Below are 17009 nucleotides of genomic sequence, written 5' to 3'. Positions count from 1 at the left end.
TTGCCCATCACAGTAGTGATCTTTCTGTACTTCTGTCAACCTGGTAGGATATATGACCCAGCCTTGTAACACTGTTGTAGCTCTTCCCTGATCTCTGGCTTGGCAGTGTTCCTGGCTACTGCCTTCACACAGGTCACCTGAACACCCCAGCTTGGTGTCCTCTGAAAAGTGATGTGTCCCATCTCTTCCTTCCTATGGTAGATGCAGGTGTTGAACAGGATGCAGGTTCCAGGATGGATGCCTGAGGGAATTCCCGTTAGAGCATGTCTCCAGGTGGTGTTCAAATCACTACTCACTTCCCTTTGAGAGCAGTGATGTAGACATCAATGATCAACCTATCTAGACTGTAGTGCCCCAATGTGGATGTGGGGATGTTGTGGGAGACCATGCTGAAAACCAACAACAATCGAGATAAACAACTTTTGTTGGTCTCTCATCTAAGATGATGAAAAGGCATAATTGAAGATCTTCAGTGTGTGTGATGGGTGAGTGAGCATTCAGCTTATCACTCTCTTAATCTAAACTGTTTGTTTTCCTCCAGCATATGGTATTTTTAATACAGGGAGATGAAAGACTAGTCTCTCTTAGTCTACAGTCTCTCTGGCTGTATCAACAGTCATATGTGCTTTGTTGCTCAGCCTGAATAAACTTCACGACATGCTGTCTCTTTCAGAGTCAGCACAGCTGAAGAAGTGAGTTGACACTTGTTCTTCCTGCATCAGCAGTGTGGTGTTGTATTTGGTTGCAATTGTAGGCTCTGCTGGTTACATATATATAACTTTGAAGTCATCTGAGTTGCTGGTGTCATCTAAAAGCTGTCAGGCAGTGAAGTTGTCCCTACAGCCAGAGTTTGGCTTGCAGAACTTTGCTCCAACAGAAGAACTTGAGTTTGCTCTTGACTCTGTCCAAGTCTGTAAGTCTGGTAATGAGAAACATTGTTCATATTAATAATGTCTCCAGGACAGTGATGGATTCCCAACACTGGACACTTATAAGATTGACCTGAACAGGGTACTGGGCCATCTTGGCTAGAATGTGCTTTTGCCTGGAAGGTTGGACCAGAGGTCCCTTCCAACTTGGTATGCCATGATTCTGTGATTAGTGGTAGAAAACAGAATTAGGCCAGCAAAATATGATCCTCCAGTGACTTTTTGACTTTTTAGACCATCAGAGTGTTTGGTATTAATGCTGATGGTTTAAGTTCTGTTGGATATTTAATTGAAGTATTGCAAGTTTGTGGGAGTTCTCTGCTCTTGTGTTCACTTTCATTGTGAAATAAAATTCTTCTGAGACAAAGGGACTGCTACCAATTTTGTTGGCTTTATAAATGAAAGGTTTTGTTACTGTCTGCAAAGAACTGGTGGTACAGTCTTTGCTGGAGCCATCAAAGAGTGGCTTCATTTTTAAGTAGTTCATTATCCCTTCAACTAAAACCTATTCTGTGAAGTGGCTATGTGTTGCAGTGATTTTTGGATATGGACTTTGATGTATTCAAACTATAAGGCCTTGGTGACATTTTTTTCCCTGAAATAAAAAAATTAAGAATTTTCACTTGAAAATTAAGTTGTTATTTTAAAGAACTGAGGTGGTAGTAGTTCAGCTATTTGTGACTGGCCAATTTGGAGTGTCAGGTCTGATCTATCTTGAGAGTCAGACTCTAAGAGAAAAAAATTTGCAAAAGTTGTCAAGCGGAGCAAAACTTGTGTTGAGGTAAAATGCCCAGGTGAAAAGAATCAGCCACAAGGAATGCCCCATTAGCCTGTCACAGTGCACTGGGAGTGTCACCAGTTTAATGAGTTCTGCTGAATTTCTGGCAGACACTATGGCAATAGCAAAGTTACCCTATGTTTTTCTGGTGGTCTGAATTAAACATGCAAGCTCTTATTGAGATGTTGTTAATACACATGTATAATAAGCCAGCTGATACTATATTTTTTTACTCCTTTATGCTGCTTGGGTTTAATTTCCATGAGAGTTTTTTGATTCTGTTTTATTTCGCCTTGCTGTGTGAGTGTCCAGAATTCATTTCATGGCATGGAGCAGGCAGGGTAGCTGACCCTGAAAGCAAAGGACAAAACTCAAAACTTCATGCAAACCACTAAAAGCTGCAGCCTGCTCCAGGTGGATTTTCAAATCAAACCATATGTGGAGCAGCATTCTGGGTATTGCAAGTCTGTCTATACTCTCTGGAATGTATGTACATGGACCTTTGATCATGTGTTTTCATCTGTATTTTTGCCTTAAAATTTCTGAAGGCTGTCTTTTAAACTACATCCAGAGGAAATGCTGGCACACAACACTCCCTCCAAGTAGGCAGCAAAAACTGCAGGATGCAGGGAACCTGACAGGAAAGAAGCCAGACACTTGTGCAGATTAGCGGTTCTTCTTTTCTCACTTCTTCAAAAACATCACTTTTCCAGATTCTGATGAATACTGTGCTTTTCTGCATACTGACTCTGGGCTCAGAGGTTCTGTTTATAATGAGAGCTTTTATCTTCTCAGCCTCTTACCTAACTCGATTGGATGATCTCTTGGTTGGCATGAAATATCAACAGATCATTTTTGGCTTAAACCCAGTGTTCCTGCACCTCATATTGGCACTCAGAACTTCTCAGTTTATTCAGTAAAAACCCCCAGACATGAGTCCTTGCTCATTTTTTAGAATGAGGATAAACAGAACATTGTGCTGCCATGCCTATTTCAGTACAGTACGGTGTTCACTTGTCCTTCAGATCTGAATATTTGCAAGAGAGCAAGAAATTAAATACTATAGTATGAAGAGAATTTATCTTGTCATGTAATTCTTTGGCAGCAGTGAGAAGATTAGAGTGCTGAAGTTTTTTATAATAAATCTAGCTCTGCCATTGGTTTTAACTGAGCAGGAGCATGGTCTGAGAGGTGTTTTCTATTAACTTGAACTGCTGTTTATTCTTTTTTATAGTGGTTCTAAATGAAGTTTTTGAATAAGAACCACATGGCTTTTCATCTTGTATATTGTCTTTCTTGAAAGTAAATGTAATTTGTAGTGATTGTCTTTAATTGCATATACTTGTCTAATTATGCTTGTGTTTAAAAATAATTGTCTTCTTGGCTGTCCACTAAATGAAATACTTTTACTGGCAAACTTCCCTGGTCTTCCTCTGTTTTTAAATCTGCTGATTATAAACCTGCAGTTTGAGAGTTTACTGATTTTTCTGAATCTCTGGATTTTTGGGTCTCTTCAGAGAGAAGCAAATAATTGGGATTGATTCTTTGGAGAAGACTATGACTTAGTATATGGAAGAACAAAGAGGGAAGAGTACTGAAGTCAGTTGGCTGTCTGAATAAACAACTTCAAAAAGAGTTTCTCTGCATTTTTAAATCTATAGAGCTTCTGAGGAAAAGACCACATTAGAGCTTTGTCCTCAAGTTCCAAACTCCCTTTTTGGTCACTGGTTCTCTTTCACATCTTTGAGCTTTTTTTACTGGCTGTAACTGTCAGGGTGATTAATAATAAATATGATTTATATGGAAGGTTTAGCACATTATAGGGTAATTAATATAGGTAATTAATTCTAATGCTAGCATGCATGTGGAATTAATTTTGTGCTATGAAAAGTGCCACAAATAGTAGATGTTATTTAAGTTTTAAAAAAGACATAGAAATAATTGAATATGAATTACATGAGCATTAACAGTGTGCAAGTTTATGCTGGAGGAGAGGAGTGGTTTTAAGGAACTTTGTTTTTTTTCAGATGTACAAGTAAATTCATGCCGCATACATGATGTGATAGTACTGAAGGAATCTGCACCTTTTTGCTTTTACAGGTCAGCACTTGGTGGTGAGGATTCTGTCCTATGCACCCAGAAGTGGCAATCTTTAAGGCATTATGTAAGATACCCGTTCTTTGAGCAGCTGTCCTAGGTTTTGCCTTCCAGCCTCAGCCCAGCTTTGTGGCCTCCTCCTTGCCTGGATACCCGTGTCAGGAAGGAGCTTTTGGCTACCAGGCCCATGCCAGGCTCTGCTGTGTGGCTCTTTGTGTGGGGAGGGGGCTTGAAAGCACTGCTAGCTTGAATTAGGAGCGATGTTTAACTGATGTAACTCCTCCCTGTAGCCAGTTCTTTACAAGGCGTTCAGCTGCCCTGAAAAACCTCTTGGGTGGGGGTCAGGAACAGAACCTGTGACTTGTCTGCCTGGGAGAGTGGGAGCCCTGCAGCCTTAATTTATGTCAAGTACAGCTACTTGACTTGCTTGTGTGTCTGACTGGCCCTTACTGCTGGTCTGAGCTACATTTATGCTGAAGCCAGGTTGGCAGTAGAGCCTTATAGGTAGGTAAACTGCTTTATTGTAGACAGTCATAAATGTGTCCTATTTAAAACAGGTTTTAAAAATTGGAAGTAGTTGAGACATGCACCCATGCATGTGAATTGTATATGAAAGATGTGTCTATATGGAAAATTTTGTTTGTACAGTTGCATCTGTTTAAAACTATTTCTACTTGTGGAGAATTCAGGTGCAGGTGTATAAGAAAGCAAAGATGTCATTTGAAACTTTGCTACTGCATTAGCATAAGAAACTGCAGAGTCTTTGCTAAACTCTCTCGGGATCTCCTGATAGCACTTGCCTATTTCTCCTTGTTCTTTTTAATGTCATCTTATGCCAATGTTCCATGTTATTTCTCAGATACAGTTTAAATTCATGACCTAGAATTTTCTCCAGCTCTCCAGAAAAATGGCACCTCTATCCCACTGTGATTTGTGCAGGAGGGTAATGGGCAAGGGCAGCCTAAAGCATAACATTGAGTTGTGTTTGATGGTATCACCTCAAAGAGGTGGCTCCCGCTTCAATGCCCATAGCTTAGCTTTATCAAATAAAACCTCTTCCTCTGGGAATGCAGAACTGTAAATTTGATTTTGAGTGAAATCATGTAGGTTAAGGAGTCTCAGCATAGCTTTTGTTCTCTTTATCCTAGCTACTTCGTGTTTCCACCACTTTGTTTGAGGGGCATGTAATATTTCAAGTGGGTCAGGAGGGGGAGCTGGCATTCTAGGGGTGAAAAAGAATCTTCTTTGCGTACAAGTAAACCCTTTTTTTTTTTAATTGTGATGGGGTAACCTCTCTGTTCCTGAAATAACAGTAGTCCAGACTGACTTCCAGAACATAAAGTTGCAAGTAAGGATTTTTTTTTTTTTTTTACTGCTTTGTTCTGTGGCTGATGGTTGCTTTTATCTGTTACCTGAGGATCATACTTAGAAGTGCTGACAGTGCTTTTCTCTTGGGAAGAGGTCTGTGTTGCCAGTAGTATATGCAGGTGATAGGGACAATGAGCAGAACCTCACCCTCCTCTGAGTCTAATAAAATAAAAATGTCAATAATGTTGACAGTAGTAATTGCATGTATAGGGCACCTACCATGGCAGTACCTGCCTGCCCTTCATGTGACTTTTGGAGAGATTAAAGGCTTTGCAAAGGCAGCTGCCCTTTAGATGAGTGATGGAAATGTGAAATTGCCCTGCATAAGGGTTTCCCCACTGCAGTGGGTTAGCCTTAGCCATCAGCCAGGCTCCTCCCCAGCCCCTCGTTCAGTCTGCAGGATGGGGGTAGGAAATATGGAGAAAGAATGGGAATTAAAAGACTCGTGGGTCAAGATAAAGCTGACTCTTTCCCTAACTCAAATCCACTCCTTCACTCCTGACTTCTGTACCCCCCACCACCAGTGGTCAGTGGGTCTGCTGTGGAGATGACTGAAACCAGCTGTGTCCAGCCTGGGACAGCCCCATCTTCTCTGCAAAAAACTAAGCAAGTGGTAAAATTATCCCTTCCAGATAATGTAGGTCTTGAGACATGGTAGTTTCTTGCTCCATTTTTCTGCAGCAAAACAGGCTTTGAGCCTCTGGATATGCTACTATAATCAGTTTTGAACAGCTGTACTGTAAAATTCAGCTAGTGAAAGTGCCTATTTCAAAAACTGTGCAAAACCAGCTTTCAGGAAAAGTTGGCATTGTTCAGATCACTTTATAAGTTTGGTTCACTTGTCCAATGGAGGAAGAGACAGAATGTGTTTGAGAGGTGGGGAAGGAAGTAACTGGAAGCAGGGATGTGTGAAGTGGCAAAGGAAACCCTATACTCTCCCTTCAAATCTCACCTGACTTTCCTGGATCTGCTTTATGTTTGTGTTCCTGTATGTAGGAATCTCTCCAGTAAGCGATTCCTGGCATGGCTTTGGACTCTTTGGAGATTGTTTGCATCTGAGGTAATTCCCTCTCTGCTCTCTTGTCTGTGTATTCTCTATAATGCTGTGCTGCCAATTCAATCTTTGATTCATCCTAATGAGTTTGTACTTTATGAATAATGAAAAATCTTCTCTTTCTTCCTGTTGCAAAGCTTGAAAATAGCATATTATCTTTCCCAACCCTTAGTTCTTAGTAGTTTCAGTTTCTTGGTTTTGTTTGCTTTCTTTATTTGTTTTTATTGTTACTTTTTTGTTCTTGGACCATTTTAAATTTGTTTTTTTTAATTGACAAGTGACTGCCTTTATATAACAGGAAGAAAGTATAAGCCAGTGCAAGAAACTTTTCCAGTGTCACACTAGCATGGTAAACATACTGTGATCTGACTAGAAGCCCAGTGCCATTTGGGTTTATGTAGAGACTTGGTACATATAAAATACAGTGATCTATTTATTTGTCCTTGTTCAGGCTTCTCCAGTGAGTGCTGATTCTTCTTGTCAGTAGCTGGTGGATAGATAAAAGTCTGGCTGCTGTTAGGAAATGCTGCTGTGCAGCAATAGTGGGATTTACTATACCCACTGTTAGGGGACTTTTTCTTCATGGCCGTCTGCAAATTCTCATTGGCATCTTGGTTGCAGAAACCCAGCTGCCTTGCACTGTTGGCCAATCTCCCCACAGAGAGAACATTCTGAAGTGGTTGTGTGCTTATCTGAGGTTCTCTCCATCCCCTCGATGGGATGTGACTTGTGACAGTCCTAGCTTTTCAGACTTTTATCGTAGGCTTTGAGAGTAATTTGAAGGAAGCAGCTTGATTTGTTGGTTTGGTTTATTATTTCTGGGAATTTGGGGTTCTTTTTGCTTTGGTGTTTTCTCATTTTTCAAGGGGTTCTTTAACTTTCCCTCTAAGCTGCTTATGCTCAGGAAATAGCAATATTTTAGTTTGGGGCCTTGACAGAAATGACTGGGAGGAAAATGTTTGTTCTTTCAAGGTTATAATAAGTAAATACCATTAAAGGGATGTTTTTGTCTTCTGATGAAGGGCTGAGGGCTTGGTTGTGTGTGTGCATTTGGCATTTTTTGCTGGTTTGAGTTTTTATGCAGGGGGGAAGTTAAGGGGATTTTGACTCTTGTTTTCAGCTAATTTCTCAAAAGAACTAAAATGAATTTTGTTCTCCTTCAGATAAAAGTTCACATGCGTCATCACTTGCATTTTCTTCTGGGCACGTTCAGCAGAGCTCCTTGTTTCTGTGGTCTGTACTACATTTAAACATCATTTGCATGCAGTAGCAGGCTCTGAAGCAGTACTGGTGCTATTGCCATGACAGGGTGAGAGGCTTAATGGTTATTTGAACCGTGTCACATTTTCAAGTGAGCTTGTAGTCAGAACTGAAAATTTAAGTCAATGGTTGGCTGGTAAGAAAATAACCTGACATCTTCATTGCAGCTTGAGCAAGCTAGCCAGCCTCATGGAAGTATGATGTGCTAGTAAATAACTTTCTCTTCTTCAGTTAGCCCTGATTTTATGAACATAAAGTAGTATTTGCATGATTTCAAGCACAAAAAATGCAACTCTTTCCCCACTTTTCTGAGTGTGCTCATTAGGCCACCAGAGGAGGGTGGGACAGGCACCCAGGTCATGGCTGGTTTGCAGTGTGCCCTCTATGGATGGCAGCTTGCACACTGGCATTTGAACACAAGTGGCTGACTGACAGTACTGCCTGCAGCAGCAGTGCTGGGATGGGTAACGTGGTTTTCAGTGCAGCTTTTGCAAGCCCAGCCATGGCCTCCAACATGTACCTGGCTGAAGCTGTTGGATACCCTGGATTTATAAGAATGTAGAACAGTTGCATTTTTGTGCTTAAAATTATGGAACTACTGCTGGCTTTCAGTACAGCTGATTGTGTTTGAAGCAACTGAGGGCTTGACTGAGCAGAAGAAAGCAAGTTAAAGGACAGATGATAACTGAGCACCAGGAGTCAAGGCTAATTAGGAGCACAGATGGCTTTTATGCATGTTTAGCCTGTCTGAGACACTTGGAGACAGCACTGCCAGTGACTGCTAAAAGGCAGAGCGAATTCTCACTGCTGAGCATTATGGCCAACAGCTCAAGCCTTGAGTTTGAAAATGAGCTTTAGGTTTGAAAATTGAGTTAATAACAGTTCAGGTTAACACTAACAGGTGTGAGAGGGCAGAGCAGAACATACTGAGCTACTGTTGTTTTCAGGAGGTGTTAAGGACAGGAAATGCTGGTGCCATCAGAGCAGCCTGTGGAGGTGAGACTTGCTTGCTACAAAGGTGCCTTTTAGAATTTACTAGAAACTCAGACCTGGAGTGACCGACCATCAGACCATAGCAGCCCACTCTGAAAAAATATTTAACATATTGCAGAATACATAATATTGTGCTTTCTTTCAAAAAAGAAACTAAGCCTGCCCTACCTACCCATTGCTGTTCCTACTCACTATTCAGTTTGAGATGCATTGGCTTTGGTTAGAAAGCTAATTGGCTTTGACTTTCCTCTTGGTGATAGCTTATTTTCCTTAATTTTGGTTGTCATTTTGTCTGCTGGCAGGCTATTTCATGTACCTCCTGGCCTATTTGACAGGTTGTTTTCCCAAGCACTGCTTCAACTGTTTCTGAAATCTGTTAATAGTTTGTTTGTAGCCCTGTAGTCTGAGCTCTCTAATATGACTCAAGAATTTCAGCCTCTCCACTTGGGTTCAAGTAACTGCACTTGGGTTTGGGGAAAGTGGGGGCAGAAGCTCTTCAGCTCTGCTAGTATGTGCTCTGAGAGTGATCAGTGGCATCCTTGCACTGTATCTGCTTTAAAATGGGAATTTTTTCTGGCATGTATGTCCACTTTCCATGCCCTTTGGCAAAAACCTTTCAAAGAGCTCTGGAATAGCTAAGATCAACACTAATCAGCTTGTTTAGACAGGGCCAGGTGGTGTAAAATGTCCCTGGCTGACCAATGTTCTCTTTCCTTTATGTCTACCAGAAGCACATTAAAATCTCTTGCCTATTTCCATGTCAAGTCTGGAAGAGTTTCTAATTGGAGAAGTTAGTCTTTGTTTTGTCATGTTTTAGCTGACCAGAATTTCCATAGATTCCCTGAGACTGGGAGCTCTCTGGCAGCAGAAGATGTAGCCTACTTGAAATGTGGGCCATGCAGCTGTCACTGTTGTTGTGCAAGGTGCTTTGTACCCATCCCAATTGGAGTCTTTGTAGGATGTGCAGTGAGTCCTCATTTAACATAAGAATTCTCTCTGAATGTGATTCATGATCCAAAGGAAGGTGATAGAGGGGTTTATTTGAGAATGGCTTCAATGAAACAGTGGACAAAACTCTCATAACTTAGGTGGAACAGGGGTGGATGACATGAGAAACTCCTTTTCTTCCTTTATCTCAGTGATTGCTCATTATCAGGGAGGCTCCCAGTCTGCAAGTGTAATTGAGTCTTTGTGTTTCATCAAGTGCCTGCCTCATGCTAATTCAGTTATGCCTTAGGTTGCAGCTGTAGTTTTGTTTGTAAGCTGAGCATTTCATGCCCACCCTCCCTGTGAGGTTTCGTGGTGCTCACACAAGTTCTCCTGAGTTCCAAGGAATACTCCACCAGAAACTGGCAGTGCTTTAATTGATGTTTCAAAACAAAACAAAAAAAAAAAAAAAAAACCCAAACAAAAACTCCCAAACCAAAAAGAAAACCCTACCAAAACAGAAAGCAAAGACAAAAAAACCCAACAAAACCAAAACCCCAACAGAAACAAACAAAAACACCCAAGTCAACACAAGGCTTTGCAACTTTTCTTGCATCACTGTTCCCAATTTTAGTAACTTCATACCAACAAAATAGCAACTCTAGATAGTAGTATATGCATACTGTTTGTTGCCATGTACTTCATTTTGTGAGATAAAAGTTATGCAGGCCATTTACATCTGATATTTCTGAGCCATCTGTCTAGCAAGGTATGACTGCAAAATATTTTTAGTTTATGGTTGGGGTTTTTTAGCTGTATCTTCAGAAAATAAGCACAAGTCAAAGGTCTGTAGAGAGAGTATGATTTATTAAATTCCAGATGGTTTGATCTACTGTGAAAATTTTACTGTACAAAAGCATTATCTTGTCTTTATGTGGTACCCAATTTTGAAAAGGGAAACATGTCTTTTAGCTACTGTTTTGTCTAGAAGAGGGGAGAAGAAAAAGATGATGAAAATCAAAATTTTTTGCTTTTGAGACCATGCATATGTAATGCCTGAGGAAAAAGCCTTCCATTTTGATTATTCCACCCATTTCATTCAGTGCACATTCATTTATCAGTCCACAATATGACCTGCAGGATTGTCAGTCAGTGATGAGGCAGAATAAAGAACAGGTAATCCTTTCCTGTTAGTAGAGGAAAGGAGTCAGTCGCTTTTATCTCCCTCTGTAGTCCAACATCTCAAAGGAAGTTTTGGGTCAGCAATTTGCTGGCTGCAGCAGCTTTATATCATTTAAGGGGCACAAGTTGCTGGGAAGGCTCATTTAGTGACGAGTTAAATGTTACAATCTCCTGTAAGCTGTGTATGTAATACTGCATTTTATGGTCTAGCTGTGCAGTGCAGAGCTATTCTGCATGTAACACATGTTAAGCATTAACTACTGCTTGGGTACAGAAGGTGGAGTGTGCTCTCTCTGGTTTATATTGGGTGTGTGGCAGTGGAAGATAAACATGTACTCGTAGTTAATGCCATAAAGCAAGCAGCCATGAGCAGAGTAGGGCATCAAGTGCATTTTTCCTACTTTTGAATTTTTCATGTTCTGCTGTTTCTCTTCATTGCTTTTGAGGGCTTTCTCCTCCCTCACTTAAGCAAGGTCGGTTTAAATTTTGTTGAGCTTTGTTTGGCTTCTTTTAATCAGTGCTGATTTTACTCCATATAAGAAAATATGTTCTGGATGTTTTTGTTCAGTTTATAACAATTACAGTACAAGTAAAGACGATGACTTCTTAGCAATGTACTGTTTTAAGAGACCATTGTAGTCTCAGCTGCCTTTAATAGACTGTTGAACTTTGGTTACTGATGTCTATTATCTGCCCCTTTCCCCCCTCAAAATAATGAAACAGTATCTTACAATGACAGTTTAATGTTGGTGTTAAGCTTTTATGGAGCTTTAATTCTGCTCTTGAAATTTGATATGATTCAATTTCTGTGCTTCTGTTTTGTTAGTTAAAAAACCCTAAAAAGTACAACTTAAATAAAATTTGCTTCCTGTACCTGAGCTTGCTTCACTTTCTTGGAAAAACAGAGGTGTAACTTGTGATCTTGCCTGTTGCTGAAGAAAACTGATTTTAGACAGCCTAGAACCCTGAACAGGAGTTCTACATGTTATGATTGATGGTGCCTTTGTGCAGAAGGCCAAGCTAAAGGAACTGAATGCTTAACTGTGAATTTTGCTACATTTTGGGTAAAGTGGAAATGCCTAATATGTTAGTTTTTAAAAATGAAAAAAAAAATCCTTAAAGTTGTAAGAGGGACAGCAGTCACAAAAGTGGATCCTGGTCAGTACTTCCCTGTATAAAGCACAGCTGTAGCTTCAGTCTCTTACTCAGATTTATGATCATCTCATGTATATTTGGCCAAGGGGTGATTTTGCTCAAGAATTTGAAAACTTTCTTCGCCAAGTAACTCAACAAGATTTGCATGAAGAATTGGTTATTGCCTTTTTCTTCAGCCCACCTGTAATGTTCAAGCTTTTCTAGTGTTGAAGACTGAGAATGTAAATTCTTGCCATAACCTCAAAACAAGTACCCAGGCCAATGCAGCCTACCTTTAAGATCTGCTAAGTTTTCTACCCTTACCTCTAGGCCATAGTTGGGGTTTTAGTTGTTAACTTTTATTTCCATTCTTGCCTGTTTCAGATGGCATGCCAAGTAAGTTTACAGCTTTTTTGGCCTTTGTTTCTTCATTTAAAGACTGTAAATATTATGGCAGTTGGCAACATAAATGAAATATTATCAAATCCTATAAATTTTCTTCACAGTGCTCTTTGAGTGTTCAGGCTGTCCAGAATTTATTTTGCAGCTTCAGTGGTGATGTGGCTCTGCATGGCTGCAGTTGCTGTTGATAGCCAGCAGATTTCAGGCAGTGTATGTTAATCAAGCTTTTCCTGAGAATCTGACTTCCTGGGGTACAAAATGACGGCTCTGTGACTTAGGACACTTGTAGGGCATAACCCTTCCCTTTCTCTTGTACATTTTTAATTATGATGAACTTTGAAAGCTTGCTTTGAGAGCAAAATCTGATGCTGTTGGAATAGTTGCAGACAAGAATGGCATGTCACTCTCTCTTTCCCTAGGAAAATAAAAAGAAATGTCAATGCAATTTTTCAGAATAAATAGAATTGCTCTTTTGATATTATTTTCCTTTGTGTATCTCTTCTCACATGTTTGAACTTGAAAAGAAACACACCCAAACAAACCCACACTGGCCAATTTTTAAAAAAGCATTTTCTTTTCTGTTACAGAAAAATGCAAAGGGACAGGAGTTGTTTGACCAGATTGTGTATCATTTGGACCTTGTAGAAACGGATTACTTTGGCCTGCAATTCATGGATGCTTCCCAAATTACAGTGAGTATAACTTAAGTTGATTTTTATGTTTTGTGCCTGTTACTTTATTGCTGGTGCAGTTCCATGGAGAGGTGTCAGCACTGGGGGCTGAAATAAGTGATGCCATGTTTGGTTCTTGCACATAAAGCTACATCCTCTGAATGAGTCCTGAGTCATCTTATGTGACACGCGTGTAACTTGATTGCACACAAGTTAAAACAACAATGAATTTTGGTAAAGAAAAATGTACTTTATGGTTACTAGACTCATGGTATTCAAATTGTTTTGCAAGCAAGGATTTCTTGTAAATTTTCTCTGTTGTTCTGTGCACACATTGTATTGCTTTGAGGGTTTAGGTTCATTTGCAAGAGCAAAACGTTTTAGCTAAAAGTTCTTCTCCTCTTCCTTATATAAGGACTTCCAGTATCTGCAGGTGAAAGAAATAAATCTAAAAAAAGTATTTACAGATATGAGTAGATATATTAATAAGATAGGATTAAAATACTACAGCATTGTGATTACACTGTATTGATATATATTTAATCTTTTCCTTTGTCTGCTCACTCTGTGTGAGCAAGACGTTTTACAAAAAACCTGCACTGTGGATAGAAAATACGCATATTTGGGAAATGAATGTTTCTTTTAGTGCTCTCTGGTCAGTTCATAAATATTTTTTCCATGAAGCAGCAGCAGATGTTTTCTCTGGGATAATAAAATAATGGGAAAATATGGCTGCAATATTGACATCCTGGGAAGTGTAGGTTCTAAGTTTATCATCCCAGAATTCTCAGCTTTATTCTCTAACGAGCTTGGGTCAAAGGATGGATCAGGGTTCAAGCAGCTGCATTATCATCTGTGTTCCACCAGTCACTGTGAACAACAAACAGGAAACCTATCCAGGTACTGTACTAATGACTTGATACTAGAAGAAGAGAATCTGTGGGTTTGGGGAGAAGCAGTATTAATCTATTTAAACTTTATCCTGATGTCTAAATTAATTTAGGTTAATATCACTGAAAACTGATGTTTTGAATGAAGTATGTTCATAATGGTTTTGGGATTTTTAGTTGATTATGTGTGTGTGCTTCTGATAAAATTTCTAAATACATAAATTGTGTATACTTTTATGATGAATCTGATTTTAAGGACACAACTAATAGAGCAGAGCCTGCTTATAACGGGAAAAACATATTATATTGTCACTGATTGTCAAATCATCCAACTGGGAATTTGATAGCTAGGAATAATTACCGAGCAAGGAGCTCCATGTTTTGTAAGAAGGAAAGCAGAAAGGAAGAGTGAAATATCCTTTCTCAGCAAGAATGAGGGCAGATCAGCCAAAAGCTGGGCTGAGGAAGCTGGGAAGACTCATTTTCTTGTATGTTTGCGAAACGGAAGGGCTCTTTTGACTGGTAAGAAAGATGCAGTAGCTATGTCTTCTGTATGGAGCTCTCTCACTGGTGTTGAGGGCACAGTGTGGCTATCTATACATGCAAGTGTTTCAGCTTTGTTTGTTTGCTATTTCTTTGTTCTTTTAAGGAGGGAAGTACATGATGCATCTACAGCTGCAAAAGGGATGAGGGCTGTGAACAGCTGCTGGGGGGGTCTGAAAAAAGCCAACTCTGGTTGCAGGGCTTTGGTGGTAGGGTTGTGATATCCTGAATTAAGAGGAGTGTTGAGGGCAAAGTCTTTTACCTTCCCTGAAGTGCAAGGCCAAAAGCTCTTACTTGGCTCTTGTGTTTTTTGGTCTGGCTCAAGCTGGGCAGAGAGTAGAGCTTAGAGAACTTCAAGGCACAAGCTTTTATCTTGCCCAGCACCCTGTGCCAAAAGGTTCCATGCTTTAAGAGCCTTCTTTCATCTGCTATGAACCTGTGACCTGAACTTTTTGTTTGCACAGCAATTAATGCCTAGCCTCCATGGGCTTCTGCTTAGTGCCAGCCCAGACACACAATGCCAAGTGGGGGACTGGGAGATTAAAATTGTTAAACCCCTTTGAGGCTCTAAGCCTTTGTCTTTAGTGTGTATTGTTAAGGGCTAAACGTCTTTAAGCCACCATTACAAGTAAGAGAACACAAAATAGTCTTTGAATAGTGGAGATTGCTTCTGTGTGCTCCAAGGCCAGCAGCTTCTGAGTGCCCTGTTTCCTTCAGTCCTGTAACTTTGCCAGAGACTTGGGACAAGCAGTGTTGATAGCTGTGATTTAGAAAACAAAATCATGATTAGAGTTTATCTGCTTTGAGAGAGAAAAAGCTTTAATTGTTTGAACAGCTTATTTTTAATACAAACCCCCAACATAAAGCTGTAAAAAGCAAGATGTCAGCAGTAATGCAGAAAATACTGTAAAGCCTATTCAGTGAGCTCTGCATTAGCTTGTATCTTGTGCTCTTTGAAGATATCCATCAGAAGGATGCAGAAGGATAGAAGGATGTAGATAATCATCTAATAGTTTATTCTAAAACAAATTTTAGTGCACTGTTGTATTTTGAGTTACTTGCTGTTAACTCTGGAAGTAAAAATACTCTAATACAAGAAAACAATTTCTTATTCTAGCTGTTACAGAACTTCAACAGAGATGTAGTGCTTGGGGTGACTGAAGGGTGTCACTCTGATGTAGGAGGTCTCTGCTGTGGTTTAGAGAAAATACAAAGCTTATTGGGTTTTCAGTTACTTTTACTACAGCCTGTGTTTTCTAGCAAAGCAGAAGGCCTTGAAAACTTCGGCTGAGGTTAGAAATAGCAATAGTAAAATCTTGGGAGACCATACTATGGAAGTTCAGTTGCCACGAGGAAGTATTTCGCCGATCTTTGTAGGAACTGGTTGCATGCAACGTTTTCAATGGTTGGTATGGGTGTTTGACTGTTGGTTGCTGATGTTTATTCATTTTCAATCCAGGAATGTCCTTCCTTTCTCTTATTCTAAATCATCTTAATAAAAAAAAAAAAAAGGCTTTCTGTGGTTAACAGCTCTTTGTGAACTCTATATTTTATAGGGTCTCTCAAGATTTAGATATCCTCATTTCTACAGTTGCATTCTTTGTTCCAATTTTCTGTCCTTTGATGCCAAAACATGGATGCTCTCCCAGCCCCTCCTGTGTTTTTTATTGAGAATTTATAACTGAAGGATTGCTCATGTTTATTAGCTTGGAATTTGCTTGTTTCCATCATAAATTTTGTTTCTGTTCACAAGAACAATCACAGGGTAATTGAAAGGGAAGGATTTTTAAGATCAGTCTTTGAAATCTCTATTTTTTTTAGTTTGTGCAGATGAGCTGCTGTCATCACTGGGAATGGATGGAAGCAAAAGAATTAAATTGCCCTTTTTCTCACATGTGTCTCTTTCAGTGATCCTCTAAGTCATTTAAGTCCTTTATGTCTGATCTCTAATGTCACAAAGACCCCTTAGATTAAAGAAGATCTGTATGGAGCAGCCTTTCCCAGCTGTGCCCTGCAGCCAGTTGAACCCTTTGGAGGATGTGTGATTGCAGCAGTGTATCTGGCACGTTGGGAAGCACTGGATTTACACTGTGTGTACAGCAAGACTGATGTGTGAGGACACCCTGTACCTCCTGCAGGTGCTGCCCATGGCTATGGGGGGGACCAGGATTCCCTGGGAAGATGAGTACCAGGACTAAGCTACAGTGAGTTGTCCTGGTAAACCATGTTTGCATCTGAACTTCTCAGTATTGACCAGTTTCTAAATTGGGTTCTGATGCAGGAGGTGAGAAGACAGTGGAAGGAGAACATGGAGAAGGTCGTGTAGAAGTGAAATAGGCTTGCATGAAAGCAATTGCTCCAAGTAAAAAAAACAAGAGGGAAAAAAATTGCCCAAAACTGTGTTGCCCAGAATGGTCCTGACCAGCAGCAGTGTGTCAGGATGCACTGATTCTGACACTGAGATCCTCACCTCTATGAAAGGCTGCCTTCTGGCCAGGTTTTTCTGACAGAGTCAGGACCGTGTATGACTCACGACAAAGGATTTCAACAGTGCTGGGGAGCAGGAAGGAGGCAAGCTGGACAACAAATAATGTCAGTACCTTTGTTTTCTCTACACATCAAGAACTAGATTCCTGGATGTTTCAGCAGGTATTGGGTCCGGGACTTGTAGGGCTTTGGTTCATTATCACTGCCTCTGCTGTATCTATCTGAATTTTCTTTTAAGGGCTCATTGATCGGGTTTTTCAGCTGCTGCTTTTGATATTACTGTTATGACTTCTT

General features: G+C 40.1%; 1 protein-coding gene across 3 annotated transcripts in view; it reads left to right on the top strand.

Annotated features, from left to right (window-relative positions):
• EPB41L4B (erythrocyte membrane protein band 4.1 like 4B) overlaps positions 1 to 17009 on the top strand; it is a 168609-nt gene that overhangs the window by 38402 nt on the left and 113198 nt on the right. For all 3 annotated transcript variants that reach the window (XM_058800164.1, XM_058800156.1, XM_058800171.1), the window contains exon 2: positions 12712 to 12816. In XM_058800164.1, coding sequence (XP_058656147.1) covers positions 12712 to 12816 — 105 coding nt within the window. The remainder of the gene's footprint in view (positions 1 to 12711; positions 12817 to 17009) is intronic.

Source organism: Ammospiza caudacuta, chromosome 1, assembly GCF_027887145.1.
Source record: "Ammospiza caudacuta isolate bAmmCau1 chromosome 1, bAmmCau1.pri, whole genome shotgun sequence".
Taxonomy (NCBI): domain Eukaryota; kingdom Metazoa; phylum Chordata; class Aves; order Passeriformes; family Passerellidae; genus Ammospiza; species Ammospiza caudacuta.
The sequence above is the reverse complement of the archived record's forward strand: the minus strand, read 5'-3'. Positions and strand labels throughout refer to the sequence as shown.